Source organism: Pelmatolapia mariae, linkage group LG5, assembly GCF_036321145.2.
Source record: "Pelmatolapia mariae isolate MD_Pm_ZW linkage group LG5, Pm_UMD_F_2, whole genome shotgun sequence".
NCBI classification, from domain to species: Eukaryota; Metazoa; Chordata; class Actinopteri; order Cichliformes; family Cichlidae; genus Pelmatolapia; species Pelmatolapia mariae.
The window spans coordinates 16,096,798-16,115,788 of NC_086231.1; the positions used below are offsets into that span (position 1 = coordinate 16,096,798).

Here is an 18,991-nt window from a genome sequence, read left to right on the forward strand (position 1 = left end):
TGGGATAAATTCTTGTCATGTCTGGTGTGGTATTAACAAAGCCCACCCTGTATTTGAAATCCTTCACTGGAGGAACTGATTTCAGACACAGACAAAAAGACAAACATCTTGGACCTGTTAAGCAGGGAGCCATTTGAGTCCATTCACAGACTTACAAATGCTGGATTAACTAGATGCAGCCATGGTAACATAAGGATGAGCAGAGCATTGAGTAGTTTCTGAGAAGCACAGTGAGGTAGTGCCTGCGAGCTTAATGACGCAGATTCCACTTTTGCGTATGCTTTTACTGTATGACCGACTAAAAAGCCTGTGGTTAATTACGAATGATATAAATCACATTAGGGGAACATAGTGCATGTTTTGTTCAGGAAAGAACTAAGTAGAGAGTGTTTCTCTTTATTAGATAAAACATATTTAACATCCTTTCAAATGCACAAGGCAAAATAGCTTTAACAATGGGTAGTTATTAATTCTGAATTCCGCATTCATAAAAATGATACAGTCGGTTGCCGTTCACCGAATTTGCGTTTATGCGACTGCAATGACTGCTGAAGGTCGAAATCGACATTAATGTGATTCACTTTGAAATGGCTGTCTGTGCAAGTTTCTCATCGTGACGCAATGAATTAGACATGTAACTAATAAATATCCAACATCAGACGCCGCAAAAAAATACGAGTAAAGTGTGCACAGTGAATCAAAGCTCAGAGGAAGATCTAGGGATACGAGGGTCTTCAGGCCTCAATAAATTTGAAAAATGTTTGTCTAAACTTTCGAGGCGCTAAAATCATTGGATTTTAATTTAAATTCAGCAGCAAGAATTAAATTACAACCAACCCCAGAGTCTCTTAGATCTGGAAATGATGCTCATGGTTGTTTTAAAGATACCTGTTGTGAGATTTGTTAGTGCAAAATGACTTGCACTACAGTTTCTTCTATCAAATGGCACCACACTGCAAAATCCTTGTCCCTAAGAGGCTGTTACTATGGTGACAGCACACGGACAACATTGATGTCAGAGCCAATTTTGCAGTTGTATCGAGCATGTGGACATACAAATATTCAAATGTAAACACGGGTGTGGAGTAAATACATATTCTACACATGTTGCAATCCTTCATTATACATATCTAAAATGACCTGCTGTCCTTCAGCTCCTTTGACAATGAACAAGATTTATATAACACTTTTTTGGACTTGCTGACCACTCAAAGCACAGGGAAGTGTCACGTCTCAAGGCTGTCACACTAGATTCTTTATGACTGTTCTAGACAGTGTCTCAAGCACCCTGGACACTCTCCAAATATCTTTTATCTAATAATATTGGTTTTCAGGAAATACAGAGGCCCCACTTTTGATGAAAACTCCATGCAGTCTTATTAATTTTCATTAGAAAAGGTGCTTCTTTTGCGGCACTTTAAGTGGGAGTTGTATTTCTAAGCTCTTTGAGCTTTAAATGTTTGATTTTCCACTTTAAAATTTAATGGATGGCTGGAGAGAGGATTTTAAACATATAGCAGTTTATAAATTTTGACAACAGTATATAGAATTGCAGGATTCAGATTTGTGATACAGCACAACTTGTACTCCTAAGACAACCAGAATTCCGGAGAGCCATATATTACAGGGAGTCAGAAAAGAGAGAGTAGGTGGTTTTGTGGGTAGGTGGGGAGCAGGTTAAAGATGCTCCACCACACTCTTTCCAGTTATCCCAATGGCCTTTTAGCGGCATTACTCATTTTCGGAAAGGAGAGACACTCCTGTTATATAAGGCAGTGCTACAGAGTCTGCCTACAATCTAAAATCCCTGCAGATCCTCTGCATACCTGTACATAATTGCAAAGTTACTTACGGTGATATCTGTTTTCACTGCACTCAGCGAGCTCTAAAAATGACAGATTTCTGTTGTCTAAACTAACTAAACTTTATATGCATTAAAAATATGAGCGGAAAGAACCACGTAATAGATGTTTATTTTCAAACCTGCGCATTTTCAGCAATTTCACCATGACACACAGCACCCACACGGTCTGTGAAGAGGTTGAGGATAGCACCTGCTCCAGAAGTGTGTTGTTAATGTTATTTCTACCTCATGTAATCACCTCTTCAGAGGCTTGAGTGAGCCCTGTACCAGTATCAGCTCAAGAGATGAAAAACAAAACTGTGCTTGGTGATCCTTTTTTTTTCTTGCACAGGTTAATTTTTATGTTGTGTAGCAGCTCTGGATAAGGGATACAGTTAATGTACTAAACTAATCTTGTGTTACTCACTTTACTGCCAGTTATTTCCCAAAGATACTTTGGACTGGCATTCTTGTACTCCATGGCTTTCGGTTTGATCTGACAATCAAGCTGCATGGACATAAACCTTCAATCCAGTTCATCACAGCAAATTAAAAGGCATCAGAAATCAATACACTTTAATAAGTTGGTAAAAATGGATATGAATGTGCTCTGTGGAGAAATAAAGGAGAAAGCATGTTGCCTCCTAGTCAGTTGCTTAACATAGCAGGTGGTTTTTAACATGCGTATAGGCTATACTCTGGAAAATATATCATAGACAGCTTGCAGTTTTTGTGAAGTTGAAGGTACTGCCCTAGTCTCATTGATACATGATGGAATTGCTGGTTGCTAGCAAGAGCTGCTTGTGTTTGAGATGTTTTCCAGTCAAACATCTTGCAGGATTACTTGATCTTTGATGATGGTACTTTATATATGTATCTTCCTGCAACTCTAATTTCATGACTAAATATGCTGTTATTTGGTTAACCACAAGGTGTACTGAAAGTTCACCCTAAAGGTAGGCTGCACCGTTCTTTCTTCAGGGATGAAAGAAATCTAATGAAAGGAAATGGCCATTTAAAATGGAATTACTTCCAGTCTTCCTCGTGAAAGTAGCAACGAGATTTTCGTTCTATAAAAAAAGAAGCTTTTTTTTCCTGTTCCCCATTTTGAGACATCTCCCTAAATATATTTTGTTTTCAAAACATAATTGATGCAGTGGTGCACGTATATAGTGCTCCAAACACTGCTACATAGTGGGTCGCACTCGCGCGCACACACGCTTCCCCTCCTTTCTGCATCATAGTCCGCGGTTACCATCAAACGTTCACGTAATACTCCCGTGAATACGCTGACTTGTTGGAAACGCTCGAGTATCTTATATCTCTGTGATAGCACGCTGGGACATCAGTGGATGCATCCAAAGAAAAGTGAAGCCGCAGTCAAATACTCGAATATTACGCAAAGACTTGGATTACCGAGAACCAGTTGACTTCGTTGAAGGTAAGTGAGCACAGTTTGCGTAATTTGGATTACTGTCATAAGACTGCAAAACACTGCCGTGCAAAAAAAAAACGATAAGTGAAATTGTTGAGGGATGTTCTCCGAGGTTTATTTATTCAGTAACTGCTAATGACCGTCTTTGATACCAAAACACAACACAGCGGAGATGTTTTGAAAACTTTTGGAGGAATTAAACATTTTGGTAGGAAAAGCAGACATTCTCACGTGATTTCAGAAAACAGCAGGATCGGTGACATCGGACGAACCTGTGCTAACCGCATTTTTTGAGCTATGCATAAACTGTTAAACCTGCATGAGCTATTGGGCTGTCAGTGTATTCCCATAGGAAGACTAATAACGGTGAAATCGGTTTTGCTGCCGATGGCAAGTTTGCCTATACTCCTCATTATCATAACTTAATTCAAAATCTAAGATTTTGAAGCGGTAGTTCATAGACTTGCTCAAACTGCGCTCCAGATTTACATAAGGCGTCTTCTCCCTGCACTCAGACTGCAGTACTTCTTCAGTTCACATTTTAACAGTCTCACAGTCTCGCGGTGTCCATGCCTCCTTGTCATTATTTGTCATCTTTTCACAGCCAGCGAGCTTACAGTCCCCACTTACTTTGGCCACCACTTCTTACACCCCAGAAGGAGGGAGAGTGCTTTGACGTTTGGAACACTTTCCCAGAAGAAGCACAACAGTCCAAGTGGCTGTCTCCTAGAATAAACCATTTTTAAAAAAGAAAGCCATAAGGGTGCCCTTGTATACCTGTAGTGGCTCTTGAAAGGATTGCAGTGACGTGTCGTTTTAGTCATTACGGATTTGGATCAATTATACAGCATTACAGGAGTGGGAATTTGTAATTAGCGCACAGAAGTTTGGGAAACCTGGTGCAGAAAACAAGAGACTTGATACAATGATGCTGTGTTTAAATGCAGAATTTGGAAATGCATATTAGAATGTGCACACTCTGCTTTATTTGTCTAATATTTCTCTTATTCTAAGCCGTGGTGGTTCTTCTTTCCAAGAAACAGTAAAAGATTCATCACTGAGAAGAGTGTGGAAAGGGCTTACCTGAAGAGAGCTGTGGTTTTCAGTTCATGTGGCAAGCTATACACTGAATTGAATATTTCTATGCAGTGGTGCATTCCAGTAGGTTAAAGTAGCTGTCTGATAACTGGGTCATACACCGCTCTGGTATAGTATCAGAGTATTGTGGTGAACAAGCTTCAGTATCTTTCTCAATTAATTACCTCGGTTAATATTCTTGAAGTTTTGTTCTGTAAACTCTTTTAATAGAGTTTCGGTCACATGAAGTGGCAGTGGTTTTGGGGAGTAATGCCAGTGAGAGCACAGAGAGCTGTTCTGTACAGACAGTACCACAATGCATACTGTAGCTCTTGGAAACCATGGCAACAAAACAACATCAGAAGAAAGTGGTAAGATGAGCCAGTGATGCTTCAGAAAAGAGTTGAATGGTACGAGTCAATGCATTGCACAAGCGAGCACAAAAAAGGACTGATTCATACTCAACAATTTTCTCCACCTCACTGGACCTGCCGTTTGAGGAGGGGTGGGGGGGTGGGGACAAAACAAACACTTTTCTTTCGCCTGTGTTCATTTCTGCCTTAATGTGTCGGAAAATGAGAAATGTAAATGTGTGCTTTGCATTCACAGCTAGCAAGAGGGACATTTTAATCATAAATGAAGCATTACAAGCTATAAAATTTGGCTCAGATATTATCACTGCCATCTGCCCCCTGTCACCAAGCAGTTTCCTTTGAAGAGCCTCAGCTGTGGCCAAATCCACAGCTCTGGCCTGCTGCCACTGTCTCACATGGCTTTGACAAACAATCCAATTCCAAAATAGCAGCAAGAAACATTTATTTAAAAATAAATATATAAATAAATAAGGAATAAATAAGGACGCTTGTAGTCATGTCTGTAAAATGTCATGGGCAAACCTAACAACAAAAGCACAGTAAAAGAAAAAAAAATGTTCTCCAGACCCCCCCCCCCCCCCCCCCCCAAAAAAAAGGTTTATGTTCTTCCAAACTGCCTTCAGAGGTTGTCAGTTGTTACCTCCTACACAAACACACCCATTACATTGTGAAGTATGCGTACTAGTGGTCTACTAGAACATAAAACAAGTAAACAAGGCAACGACAGTAAATAGTATCCGTAAAATGAACGTCTGCTTTGGGGAAAATCGGTACACATCATCCAATTTCCATCACAGTTGTTCAACATGACTCAGCATATCAATTATACTGCTTAGAAGACCAAAAGAGACAAAGCTTTATTACAGTGAAACAACATGCAGTTATAAGATGGATTATAAATACAATGTCACTGCAGGAACATTGAACATGTAATGTTTTAGTAGTTTAGGGTTTATTAGATAATAGTTTATTTAATAAAGCAAAATGAGTCATGAAGCATAATACATAAAAACACATGAAATTACTTCATGTACATATTCATGATGCCAATTCATTAAATTACAAAAAAAAGACAATTGCAAGCTGAAATCAGTAAATTCATGAAATCTAATTTTTATTTCAGATGTTTTTAAAATTAAAATTTATAAACTTGTGGCACTGTGTTGAACTCAGTATTTTAACACATAAAATAAAATATACAAATAAATCTTTTCCACCCAGCTCCACAGTCATACTTTTTTTTTACTGAATGCAGATGATGGTTATTATTTTTTAGCCATATTTAAACTTAACAGCTGCTCTGGTCAGCTGTAGAAAAAATGAAACCTAACACGCTCATGCCATTCAGGCACTGCAGCCTAGGTGAGACTGCTTAAAAACATTGACTATTTTAAAATTCTGATAAATTGCTGTCATTTTTAACTGCTAGAATATAATGCATAATGCAAATTTCCAGGCTTTTTTTTTTCTCAAACTCACATCAGCATGAGCAGAACAAAACGCAGACATGCCTCATCCCTCAAAGATTTTATTTTGAATCATAATAGTCCCCTAAGGTTAGGCAGTGTTGTGCAACTGCTGGAACGCAGTGTGAAAAAGTGCCATCCATCCTCATTAATCTTATTCTTCAAAATTAGACCGGTGGTAGGCAGCTGAGATGTTCCCTAGGATGAAATTCACAGACAAAGGCTTATATTTTAGTACCCTTTGTGGCAGGGCCATGTCCAGTTGGTAATGTGTTCCAGATGTATGTAATTTATTTTCCTTAATAAAGGGTCAGTGGGAGCATTATGAGACTGCAGCTCTATGACTCAGTGTACTCACAGTTTCATTTTTGTAACATACATACATTTCATCCCACTGTCACTATCAATAAAACAACTGCAACTCCAGCTAGTGAATAACAACAACAAAGTCAATGAAAAGGACAGAGACCTAAACACAAATTGCTTCTTGGTTTCTTGTCAGATATTATACATCACATTCAAGTTCAGGGGGATCATTTTTTCTTTTTCTTTATACATTTTTGACCTTTTTGTTCACTTTTGTTTAAATCCCATTTCAGCATAGAAATGGGAGGTTTTTTGTGTTTGGTTTTTAATGTTGCAAAACCTCTGTAAAAAAAAAAAAAGGTGTCTATTCAAACCCCATACATCACGACTGTCAGCTTTGTAGGCTGTATATTAAAGTTGTTATTACTGAAAACAAAATAACCTGAACTACTACTTTATGCTACCAATCAGCAGCTGGACAGTGACATCATTTTTTTTATTTATTAATTTATTTTCTAATCAAACCGCTCTGCCTTTGTCATTATTCACCAAGGGTGTCACTAGTTACATTTTTCTTTTTTTAAGTTGAGCTCAGCGACTTAATTTGAGACATAATTTACATCCCCATTACTGAAGAGCACTTCATTCAGCTCGTTCAAAAAGCATAGATAAAAGACCCCTGACTCAGCAATAGTCAAGTGTCTTCTGTCTTTCTTTCTTTTCTTTTTTTTGGTCTTCTGCTGAAGAACTGCTTCTTATCTCAAAGATTGCTTTGAAAGGGGAAAAACATGTGCACACAAAATTCTGCCCAACTTGCCATATTTCTGTTTATTGTTTGGTGAGCCGTCCTGTGACTCAAGCTTATGAGAACAGGTGTAGGGATCTGTGATTCACTGTGAGGTCTGATAATTGTATTAACTGGTCTGACATCCGCCTTACCTTATAATTCTGCTTGGCATTCATGATATCGTCTGTCTTTCTGCGGTAGCTATTGGCTGTGTGGTGAGAAACAGAGGCCATGAGATGAAATGCTTGTTTCTTAAAACTCTGGTCAGACCTTACTAAATATGCTTGCGGCCTAGTTTTTGTTCAAGCCCTTTTATAAGTGAGGGTAAATAAGATGATGAATTCTGGTTGAATAAACACAAACAATGAAAGCAAAATGAGTGCGTTTGTGTCCTCACGTACGTAGTATGTGTTCTTCCGTTGGTTCAAATGAGCTTTACAGGACTGGTGTATGTATAATGAAAAGAAATTATTCTGATACCCAGACAACAGAGTTGTATCAATCTGAGTGAGAGAAAATGCTAATGGTGAGTCTGGGTATTGTTCTTGTCAGATTCATGCAGAGGATGTGATTTAGCTTGGGCATATCTTTCAAACGCTCCCCATACTCTAGAAGTGAAAGCTTGCCCCTTTAGGACAGAGGAGAGCCATGCTGTTGTGTTCTGCATTTTCACTAGGCAAATGGTAAACTGAAGTATGGAATTGTTTAGGCTAGAGCTCTGCAGGAGGAGATGGATCGTGTGCTTTTAGTTTGCAGCACTCTCGGTCTTTCACTCACCCCCCAGGAAACATCTCCTGCTTGTGAACACTGAAGTAAAAAACACAACCTTGAGTAAAGTCTGGGATGGACTTAAATAACAAAAAAGTAATGGCTGAAAAGAAGAGACTTGATCCCTTTGGCTACTCCAAGTTGACCCCCACCTTCACTTTAGCGTGCTCAAAATAAAAGTGGCCTGTTTGTAGTCAAAGAGTGGGTGGATTACTTTTTACCACATAAGTAACAGTGACTTAGAAAAGCTGGTAACTTGCATAATGTGTCCGCATGCCTATTCACACACAATTACATAGTTCTTAAATTAATAATTGTTGTACTGTAACTACCTACTGCATTGCTTACCCTAGTACTAATGATATGAACCTCATGGCTCAAAGATTTTACAGTACATACAGGTAGAGATAGAAGATGTGTAAAAAATGCAATAAAGGTCATCTGCTGAAGTCTAATAAAGGATGCTGCATTTTAGAATAGTTATCAATTTATTTACTGAAAGAGCACTTTGCAAACACAAAATCCAAGCGATAAAGAAGTTGGAAACTGTGTCTTTCCACTAAACCACTAAATAGCCTTATGGTGACATATTAACCTGACTTATGTCATTTCTTAGATTGCTTAAAAAGAAGCTAAAATTTGGAATACCGCTAGAAAAGATAAGGAGTTCAGATACTGCAGCATCACTATCTCACATAGATGTCTTTGGAGAGTCACCTTGAGAACATTTGGTCACCTATACCATCCCAGTGTCTTCGACTCGAGGATGCTATCTTGATTCACAATTACTCTTAAGCAATACATTGTTAAAAAGTGCACTGAAAGAACATCTTCTTATAATATGTTACACCTTGCTGTACTACAGATATTACTGGATGCCGCAGCTGGGAGTAATCTTTATCTCTGGTCTTGACTGAGGCTATCACTCAACACCTCAGTCAGAATTTTTGTACTCCCACTCTTCTGCACTGGCTGCTACTTCCATTGTAAGGCCTGCCAAAAAAGTAGTCTGTTATCCACACACAGATCCTATGTCATCAGTAATTTTAGCTGGCAGTTGTGGACTTGTTCAGCTGCATCAGCTCAGGTTATCTGAATTTAAAGTTATGTGTAATTTCAAAGCAAAGTTTGAGTTCAAACCTAGAATTGAAACCAGAGGCCCAGCTGGTAAACACTTTGACCACCAGCTGCTTGCACTGATCTCACAAGACAGAAAGTCTCTAAGCAAAGTAGATAACTAATTCAAAGCAAAGGCGAAACACAAAATGCCGTTGCTCTGAGAACACGTTATAGCAAATGATCCAGTGTTAGATCACTCTGTGTCCATAAAAGTGCTCCAATTTTCATGATGAAAAAAAGCAGCGGGGTTATGTAGCCAGGCTGTGAAATTGGCATAGAAACCTGTTAGAGGAATTCATGTGGGTGAATTTAATTTATTGGGCTTTTTTGTGGCATACAGTTGGAAATGTCATCCTGCATGCAGTCATTTATCCTACAGTTAAGGATTTATGTTGTTATGTATTTGTAAGCTCTTTTATTTTGGTCATTAGAGAAACCAGTGCACTCAAAGTGTTTTGTATTTATGAAAGCTGTAGGTTATTTATGATGTATGATTGACATATTTAGTAAAAGTTTTTTCCCATATACTAAAAATTCTCATATTTATGTTGTTTATCTTACAACATATCGAGATTTGTGTTATAGAAAATTAACTGATGGTTCAGAACCTGGGATTTCTGCAGAACTGAGTTAAATAAAACCTGCATGAAAATACACTGGCAACCTGTCCAGGCTGTACCCAGGATTTCAGCTTTTCACTCTTTCATCCTGTAACATCTCTGATGGGCTCCAGCCAGTCAATCGCCACCCATGCATGGATGGATGGATCACATACATGATGTGTGTGGAAGCTGTTGTTCACATAACATGGAGAACTAATACACATTGTTGGAACCTGTCAGTGTTTTGACTCATACCATAAAATTACTGTATAAATCACAGACTATATTATTAGAGTCTAAATTGTTTTACATTACTCTGTTGGTGTCCTTGGGAAGATTGACCAAAAAAGATAAGCATTTAATAAATTATCCTATGTGATTTCACATTTTCCAGCATCATAATATTTGTCTGACACACAATTACGTATTCTGCCATCGTCTTTTTTATTCTACATTGACCATCCCTAATTAGAACGCAAGCACTGAATTTCTTTTTGGGAAACCATGTGGCTTACACTGTTATTCATTAGTTTTGTGATCATAAACTACCACTTACTTTGTTGTAGTACAGTACTTGGACAATAATATTATTCTCTAAGAGATTTTCTCACATATTTTCTTAATTCTTATAATTGAATTCTTCCTACTGGTTGACAGTGAACATGTACGGGTTTATATGTTAATATTGTGGCGTTTTCTCTTATTATTTCAAAGCCAACAGGGCAACAGCTTTTCCAAATTTTAAGCATTTTAGCATATACAAAAGCAGAAAAAAATTTCAGCTGTTGCACAAGGTCAAATCCACCTGAATATTCTTTACTGCAGAAAACAGACAAATGAAAGCCGTTGCTCCTGCAGTACAGGGCTGACTCACTGCAGGATGGAAAGAAGCACGCTTGCCGGTCTCACTGAGTTCCCCGAAGAAGATTACTGAAATTTTTAATTTTTATGTTGTGTTGCTCTTGTGGTAATTTGAAATAATTTGCTCCCACAAGCTCAATTATGCCTGCCTAGTCTCAGATGTACAACCAAAAAGATTCCAGAGAAAGAGAGTTTTGCTTCCTGCAAATGTGTGCACTGATTTACTGCATTTACTCATTTAATGTTAAACGCATCGCTGAGAAACCATTCCCCCCATTTCTTTTAGTGTCATTAATGAAACAGTTTATTTCTTTCTCAAGTAATTTTTAGCACAGCTTTTAAAACTCGTGTGCAATAATGTTGTTTACAGTATTTAGCAAATACTATGTACTATGCCGATATCTTTCAAAACAAAGCTATACTCATATGTTATCTCTTCACTTATTACCCATCGTTGGCAGGTTGTGTTGGCAAGATATTCCCCGGCTAGGGCACGAGCTGCCATGCCATTTGGCTGTTTGACACTCGGGGAGAAGAAGGATTACAACAGTCCCTCAGAGGTGACCGACAAGTATGACCTTGGACAAATTGTTAAATCGTGAGTAAATATTTCCCTATCTGAATGCTGACAAGTGTGTACAGAGTAGGGATGGACCGCTCCGATATCACGTATCGGTATCGCTCCGATACTGACCTAAATTACTGGATCAGATATCGGAGAGAAATAAAAAATGTAATCTGATTCATTAAATATCACAAAAGCACCTCACAAAACTTGCGACATGGCATAACTCAGCTCATAACCTTAGCACGTCGGAGCAGTATGCCTCACGTGATAGAGCAGCTGTGGCGTGTGAGACCTGTCGGTAGTCTGATTGAGCATTTGGAGCCTTGCTACGTGCTGCCAAACCGGCATTTCATCTCCGAGAAAGTTATCCCAGAGAGAAGTAAAGCAAGTGTGTAAGTTCATCTCTGAATGTTTGTAAAGCATTCCCACGTTAAGCTTAACAACCGATATATGGAGCGACTGCCTCTCTCTCTCTCCCTCCCTCTCCTGTTGCTACTTCAATCATGAAACTGATCAACCAGCTGATCGGCTTTTCTGTCGCGAGTCCGTCTCTCTTGTTTGTTTTTGGCCCACAAACAGTTTTATTCATTAAAAAAATACACTATATCAGATTCATATCGGTATCGGCAGATATCCAAATTTATGATATCGGTATCGGACATAAAAAAGTGGTATCATGCCATCTCTAGTACAGACTTCTGAGGAATTTGACTCATAATATGATATATGTTTGCTTTTTTTCCATATTGACACAGAGAGGAGTTTTGTGAGATATTCCGGGCGAAGGACCGGAACACCTTAAAGATGTACACATGCAAAAAGTTCCACAAAAAGGATGGAAGGAAAGTCAGGAAAGCTGCCAAGAATGAGATTAAGATCTTGAAGATGTAAGTAAAGTATGGCGCTGCTCATTTCAGAGCTTTAGGGGTGTGGAAGCCACCTGGCAGTGAGGCAAAGCTGATGTGAAATGACCATTTATCTCTGAGTTCAGCCAAAAATACCAAAAAGGGCGCATTATGGTGAAAAAGCCAAAATATTCAAGTTTGGTGTATTGCAAAAGTGACAAACAGAGTAAAGTCAACTTATTTGCTTGTTTCAGATTGCAAGTTTCATACATATTTGTTTTTGCTTAAAGGATAAGCCCGGTGATGTTCAAAATTTACTTACCATCTACCAAGCTGAGAAGTAAACTCCTTAATTTATCCTTTTAATATGTATTTATTTTGCAGCCAAATTATGACTTATGCCTTTTTAACATATTGAAAATCTGCTAAAAAAAAAAAAAAAAGAAGAAGAAGAGGAAGAAGAAGAAAAAGAGAGATCAGTGAGCATAACTATTGCAGTAGATGGCATGGCATTACCATAAACATGGGTTTATCCCACATGGACTGCTTTTGTAAATGTTTATTAGAGCACAAGAGGTGCAGCTTAAATCTAGTGTTTACTGATGAGTAAAAAAACAAAACTACTGCTCATCACTTTAAAAAAATGAAATAAAAAAAGTAGTGTGTTAGCTGTGCTTTAAGATGAGGTCTTCATTAGTGACAAATGGGTATCGGACCTGACAAAATTAGAACCAAAAACATTTTTTGTTAGGATTTTTTCATTGGGTCTCCCACCATTCTTATCCTGTAAAACGTTATTTTTAAAAGCCTGAAATTCTATAGACACGTAACATTCGGTGGGCCTATTGTGATGACTCAATTGTCACATTTGCATGAAAAATAATACATAATAAAGGTCAACACCACCAGCAACTGACAAGAAATTATAATAACAATCAGCATACTTGGTCCCAAATCAGTTTAATAAGGAATTCATTAGATGTTGATTATTTATGAACCCAGAACTGACATATTATTGTGGTGATTTGTCTATTGACTAAGGCCTGCACTGTTTTAGTTTGTGTTCTAAAAATTTACCCTCTGATGAGCTAGACCGTGGTGATGCCATGCTGGCAGTTTTTGACGTAATGGAAAAAACTGCCTGTTGCAGTTACACAGCTTTACCTTGTTTTATGCTCTTGTTTTACAGAGTACCACTGAGATTTTGTTATCCTTTCTGACTCAGTTATTTCTCATGTAACCTCACCTACGTCACTGCATCTTTCTCCTGTTCCCTTCAAAGGGTAAAACATCATAACATCCTTCAGCTGGTTGACGCCTTCGAAACAAAGAAAGAGTACTTTATTTTTCTGGAGCTGTGAGTAGTTTTGGGGCATTTGTTGTTCACTGTACCTCTTCAACTCTCACAAAAGAAACGATTTATTGAATCTGTGAAATGTTTTGGAGTATTATCAAAAAGTGACGTACTAAATCTAGGTGTCCTGTTTTGCCAGCGCTACAGGCAGAGAGGTCTTTGACTGGATCTTAGATCAAGGCTACTACTCAGAGAGAGACACCAGCAATGTTATGAGGCAGGTGTTGGAAGCTGTAGCTTACCTGCACTCTCTGAAAATCGTCCACAGAAACCTTAAGGTACTGCACTGCTGACACCTAGTGAAAAACAACAGCATGTCATCACTGGCCAAATAAATTACTGTATGCAGGGACCACCTTGTAATAATGTTGCATTCATTAAGATCATATGCTTTCTATGAAACAAACAAACTTCCATTTTCTGCAGCTGGAGAACTTGGTCTACTTTAATCGCTTGAAGCACTCCAAAATTGTTATCAGCGACTTCCAGTTGGCAAAACTGGAAAATGGACTCATTAAAGATCCATGTGGGACTCCTGAATATCTTGGTGAGTAAAACCAGTTCAGATCAATAAAATTCATCTTGTACTGCTTTAGTTTTTAACTATAAAGTGCAAACCTGCCAAAATACTTTGTTGCTGCTAGCCCCTGAAGTGGTGGCGAGACAGAGATATGGAAGACCTGTGGACTGCTGGGCCATAGGTGTGATCATGTATATACTGTAAGTGACTCATAATGTGCTTAGAGTATCTTGTATTACAAGTTTTGTTTTGTTTTCTTAAGTTAGAGTTTTGTGGAAGAAAGTCTTATTCTTTTATCCTCATTTTTTCCACCTCATTAGTTTGTCTGGGAACCCTCCTTTTTATGATGATGCTGAAGAAGATGACTCTGATAATCGTGATAAGAATCTTTTCCTAAAGATTTTGTCAGGGGATTATGAATTTGATTCCCCATACTGGGATGATATTTCAGACTCTGGTAAGAGACACTCAATGTATTTGACTGTACAACCTTGTTTTTAAAATTTAAAAAAAAAAGTTGAGATGCTGTGTAAAATGTAGAAAAAACCAGAATGCAAACCAAAAACCAAACAAAAAATCCTGTATGTTCTCACTGCAGGACCCTTATTTACCTCAGCCTCAGACAGCAGCAGGCATATATACTCACTACAGACTTCATTAGGTATACTGACTCTACAGCACATGCAAAAATGCAAAAGTCTAATCATTTATATGGCAGCAAGTCAATGCAGTTAGACATGTAGACATGACTTGCTGAAATTCAAACTGAGCATGAGAATTGGGGGGGGGGGGGGGGGGGGGGTCTAACAAATTGACTGTATTTGAAAGAAGCTTCTATTAGCGGCAGCCTTTTATTTCTCTTTTAAATCTCCTGTATGATTAAAGCAAGTGGTAATTTCCCTGAATCAGACCTTTCTCCCATATGTTTCCATTTACCTATTAGAAGTTACTGTTAATATACTATTATTAGGTTTACCACATGTCTCTCTTTATATAGGGCTGCAAAGAGTTTCTATTCCATGTCCCCTGTCTTACATCTTAAAACACTGTTCCACATTTTGACGGGCTCTGCGATTTTCTAAACTCTGGTTTTCATCCAAAGCATGTGAAAATGCTTTTCATTGCAGTCAAATGAAGGTTAGCCTGTCTAAATATGCAAAGGAATTTCTAAAGTAGCACTGGGGTATGTGAAAGTACAGAGGAATAGGCAGATGTATATTAACAATGTCCAGAACATTTAAAATTTCCAAGATTTTATATATATATATATATACAAACAAAATTTGAAGTTCTTATTAAAAAATATGGATGAAGCATTAGTATAGTATATTAGTATAGTATATTATAGTATATTAGTGTATTAGTTCACTGTTCAAAAACCAGCATCATAGTATATGAGTAAGGTAGTGATTTGGTATGAGCAGCAGTATATGCAAACCATAGCTCAGCACTGTCTAAATATTTTCGAACATACTGCCATAAAGATGTTAGACAATGGACAGAGTGACTCTGTACTAAAAGAGTCAGTAGCAATCACATGACTCCAGTCAGACTAGTTTACTACAGCTGTCTCAAACTGCTACATCTGGTTGGTCTCTCTAAAACACATCCTGAGTTGAGATGTTCAGGTCATCTGCACTCAAGTGATATGCAACCCATATGAATTCACACAGCTCCTGATCTTTTTTGGAAACAAGGTTGCATGTATGTGTGTCTGCCATAGGCAGATTGCAAATGATGTGTCCAAGGTATAAATAATTTTTTTTTATTATATCTTGTTTGTTTGTTTATTTTATTTGTATTTTTTACAGCCAAAAGCTTAGTGGCATCTTTAATGGAAGTGGACCAAGATCAGCGATTGACGGCACAAGAAGCCATAGCCCATGAATGGTAAAGAACCGAACTCAAATGTAAACAGTACCATAAATACAAGTTAAATTATGAAGTTGTTGAAAAGATAGGCACTGGAGAAAATCTCTCTTTTGTTACTTATTTTCAGGATTTCTGGCAATGCTGCCTCAGATAAGAACATCAAGGATGGCGTTTGTGCACAAATTGAAAAGAACTTTGCCAAAGCCAAGTGGAAGGTAGTCCTTCATATGAAGTATACATCATTAAATTAATGCTGTAATGTAATTACATAATTAATGTAATGTTTAGTTTATTACATACATTAAATGCATATGTTATATTCAATTGTGGCCCAGGATCCAACTAGCAGGCTATATCTAGTTGTATAAATTGTCTAAAACATACTTCTTTATCCATAAAATGACTCTTATTTGACTCTGTTTCTTAGAATAGACACACTTCGATGGTACCTGCTTGCTTTCAAACTGTTGGTTGTAGCATTTAAATAATGCTTAGTTGGTACCAAGGGGCCCAAAGTGCCAAGAAAATCACCCCAGACTGTTAAACCACCAACGGCAACCTGAATTGTTGACACAAGGAAGAATGCTTTAATGTTGTTTACACAAAATTATGAACCTACAATCAAACTGGCAACTTTTTCCTAATCTTCTATTGTCCAAAGTTGATAAGCCTTGTGAAAAATGTAGCCTCGGTTTCCTGTTTTTAGCTGAGTGGCGTGGCACATGGTGTGGTCTTCAACTGCTCTGTAGCCCATGTCGTTCAAGTTTTGATGTGCATTCAAGACTTGAGTTACTGGTTCCCAGTGTTGCTCAGTGGATCAGAATCAGAATGATATTTATTCCAAAGTTTGTACACAAATTAGGGATATTTTTTGGTGTCATGGTACAAAAAAAGGGTTCGACAAATAGAATACAATATAAATTATATGATTTATATTATATGATTATATATTATATCTTATATTGTATTATAAATACACACAATATAAATATATATAAAGTACTTACAGATATTAGAATACATCTTGTATGTAGGTAGAGCACAATGCACAAAAGGATATTGCCTACATGTCTAAATGCATGAAGATACTGTCATGTGATTGATTTTTGCATTAATGAGTAGTTGAACAGTTGTGCCTAATGAAGTGGCTAGTGAAGTTGCCAATGATGAGCACAAGTGAAAAGATGGACTAATGTATTTCCTTATATGTAATCATCTTATATGAACTAAATTTTGTTTTTGTTACTCACAGAAAGCTGTTAGAGTGACTACTCTCATGAAGAGACTTCGAGCATCTGAGCAGGGCGATTCTGGGGCCACGGGGGCTCCAGCTGACCCCAACGCACCAAGCGGTGCTCCTGCTCCTCCAGCAGGTGGCAGCGACGGCGTTGCCGCCAACATAAAAGGTGGTTGCAGTGAAAAGGCTCCGGAAACACAGACTGCACTCTCCCTGCTCAGTGCAGCCAGACAGGAAGAGCAGGCAAGGTGCAATGGTGATGTTCCTCAAATGTTGCCACAGAGAAAAGGAGACTAGGCCTCAGTCAAACACGTAAGGAGGAGCAACAATCACATGTGCAGTACAGCCAATAAATCTGGCATCATGATATTGTGTCTTTGCCGTCTAAGTTTACCCCCAGTTTGCAGAATTAACCCACAACAACTCACTTTCATCCTTTTGCATTATGTAATGACTAGTCTTTTCAATAGTGTTCGCCACTCTCCCTTGTTTTGTTGCAAAGTAGGTCTTCTGTTGTGTTTGTTTTCCTTGAGAACTATAAAAAAACTCACAGCGTAGTTTAGTGAAATTAACTCAACTTTATTCATCATGCCACTGTATATAGATATATTTGTCTTTGTTTTGGCAAATTGCTACTTTAGCTTCAGAACTTAAAATCCTGAGTTTATATCTTGTGGCCTAAAATTATGAGTTGGTAATTTAACGATACTAAGGTTTATTTCAAAATAAATACATAGAGTTATATTTAAAAGTCTCTCCAAAATAGACAGCAACACACCATCTCACAGGTAATTATATATAAAACTAAAAGTCCAAATAATTATTTTTCAGCCGTCTTAAAGATTTCAAACTTGTACAATATGAGTGGTATTCAAATATTTTATAAGACTGTGTAAAAATACAGTGGATTCAATTTGACACCATGACTACTGCCACGCAACTTTTGACAACTTAGAATTTTAAGGCAGCAAGAAAGCATATGTTTTAAGTTAAAGTGCCTTAATATTTGTTGCAGTCATGTACGAATATGTTTCAAGAGGAACAACTTGATTACAAATGCTTACTAAGTTCATTGAAATGTTTTAGCTGTTTTATTTGCGCCTCCGTTTAGAGTCTTTAGCCGCTGTATTGATAATTGTGTTCCGTCCTCTTTGACACTTCATTTAAAACACTGAAAACTAGATGTAGAGCATTCTATGTGGAGTGATGTTTTAGTTGTTATTGTGTTGTAACTCGTAGCTAGTAAAACTCAGAGTTTATGGCAGAGTCCATATTCTGTACGACTATGTATATTTGAATTGTATGTGTATACATGTGTATTTTTTTTTAATTGTGTGTATTTGGCAACCTTTAGCTGAGCTAACAAGTTGCTACAATGCTTGTGAATGAATAAAGTGAGCAATACTCCTGTTGCTGAAACAAGCTGACATTGTTCTGAAGTTGCCCTTCACTTATATGATACAGTGTTTGATATTTGATTGTGTTGTTATGTTTTGCTTGTTTTTCAATTAGTATAAGAATCCATGCCTTTTGCCCAATGTCAGACCAGATAAGCAATTCCAGTAATATTATACCAAGAAAGTGTATTTAATTAAAAACTGTGATAATTGCTAACATGGAAAACAAACAATGGATGCAACATATGCAAACACATGCACGTTCATAAAATGTCCCAGCCAATATTTATATTGTTTATTGCCGCTTTAGCATGGGGCTTCTATAATTGTCTGTGGTAAATTGGATTTTCAGTGATTTTTGAAAACTAAACTCAATTGGACACCCAATATGAAACTTATTATTATTATTATTATTATTATTATTATTATTATTATTATTATTATGTGGCACTAATAAAAAGGAGAGGAGAAGGAACTGTAGGTGGCAGAGTGGAAGATGCTTAAATTTTCATTTGGGGGACCAGAAAGGACAGGATTAGAAATTAGAAAGCACGTCATAG

General features: G+C 37.6%; 1 protein-coding gene across 1 annotated transcript; it reads left to right on the forward strand.

Moving 5' to 3' along the window:
- Positions 1-3,086: 3,086 nt before the first annotated feature.
- LOC134627047 (caM kinase-like vesicle-associated protein) lies at positions 3,087-18,427 on the forward strand. The gene is made up of 11 exons (XM_063472966.1): positions 3,087-3,284; positions 11,100-11,236; positions 11,962-12,093; positions 13,334-13,408; positions 13,545-13,683; positions 13,832-13,952; positions 14,050-14,125; positions 14,246-14,382; positions 15,737-15,815; positions 15,925-16,012; positions 17,050-18,427. The coding sequence occupies exons 2-11, from the start codon at positions 11,142-11,144 to the stop codon at positions 17,329-17,331; spliced, it is 1,224 nt and encodes a 407-aa protein (XP_063329036.1). The 5' UTR covers positions 3,087-3,284; positions 11,100-11,141; the 3' UTR covers positions 17,332-18,427.
- Positions 18,428-18,991: the final 564 nt, after the last annotated feature.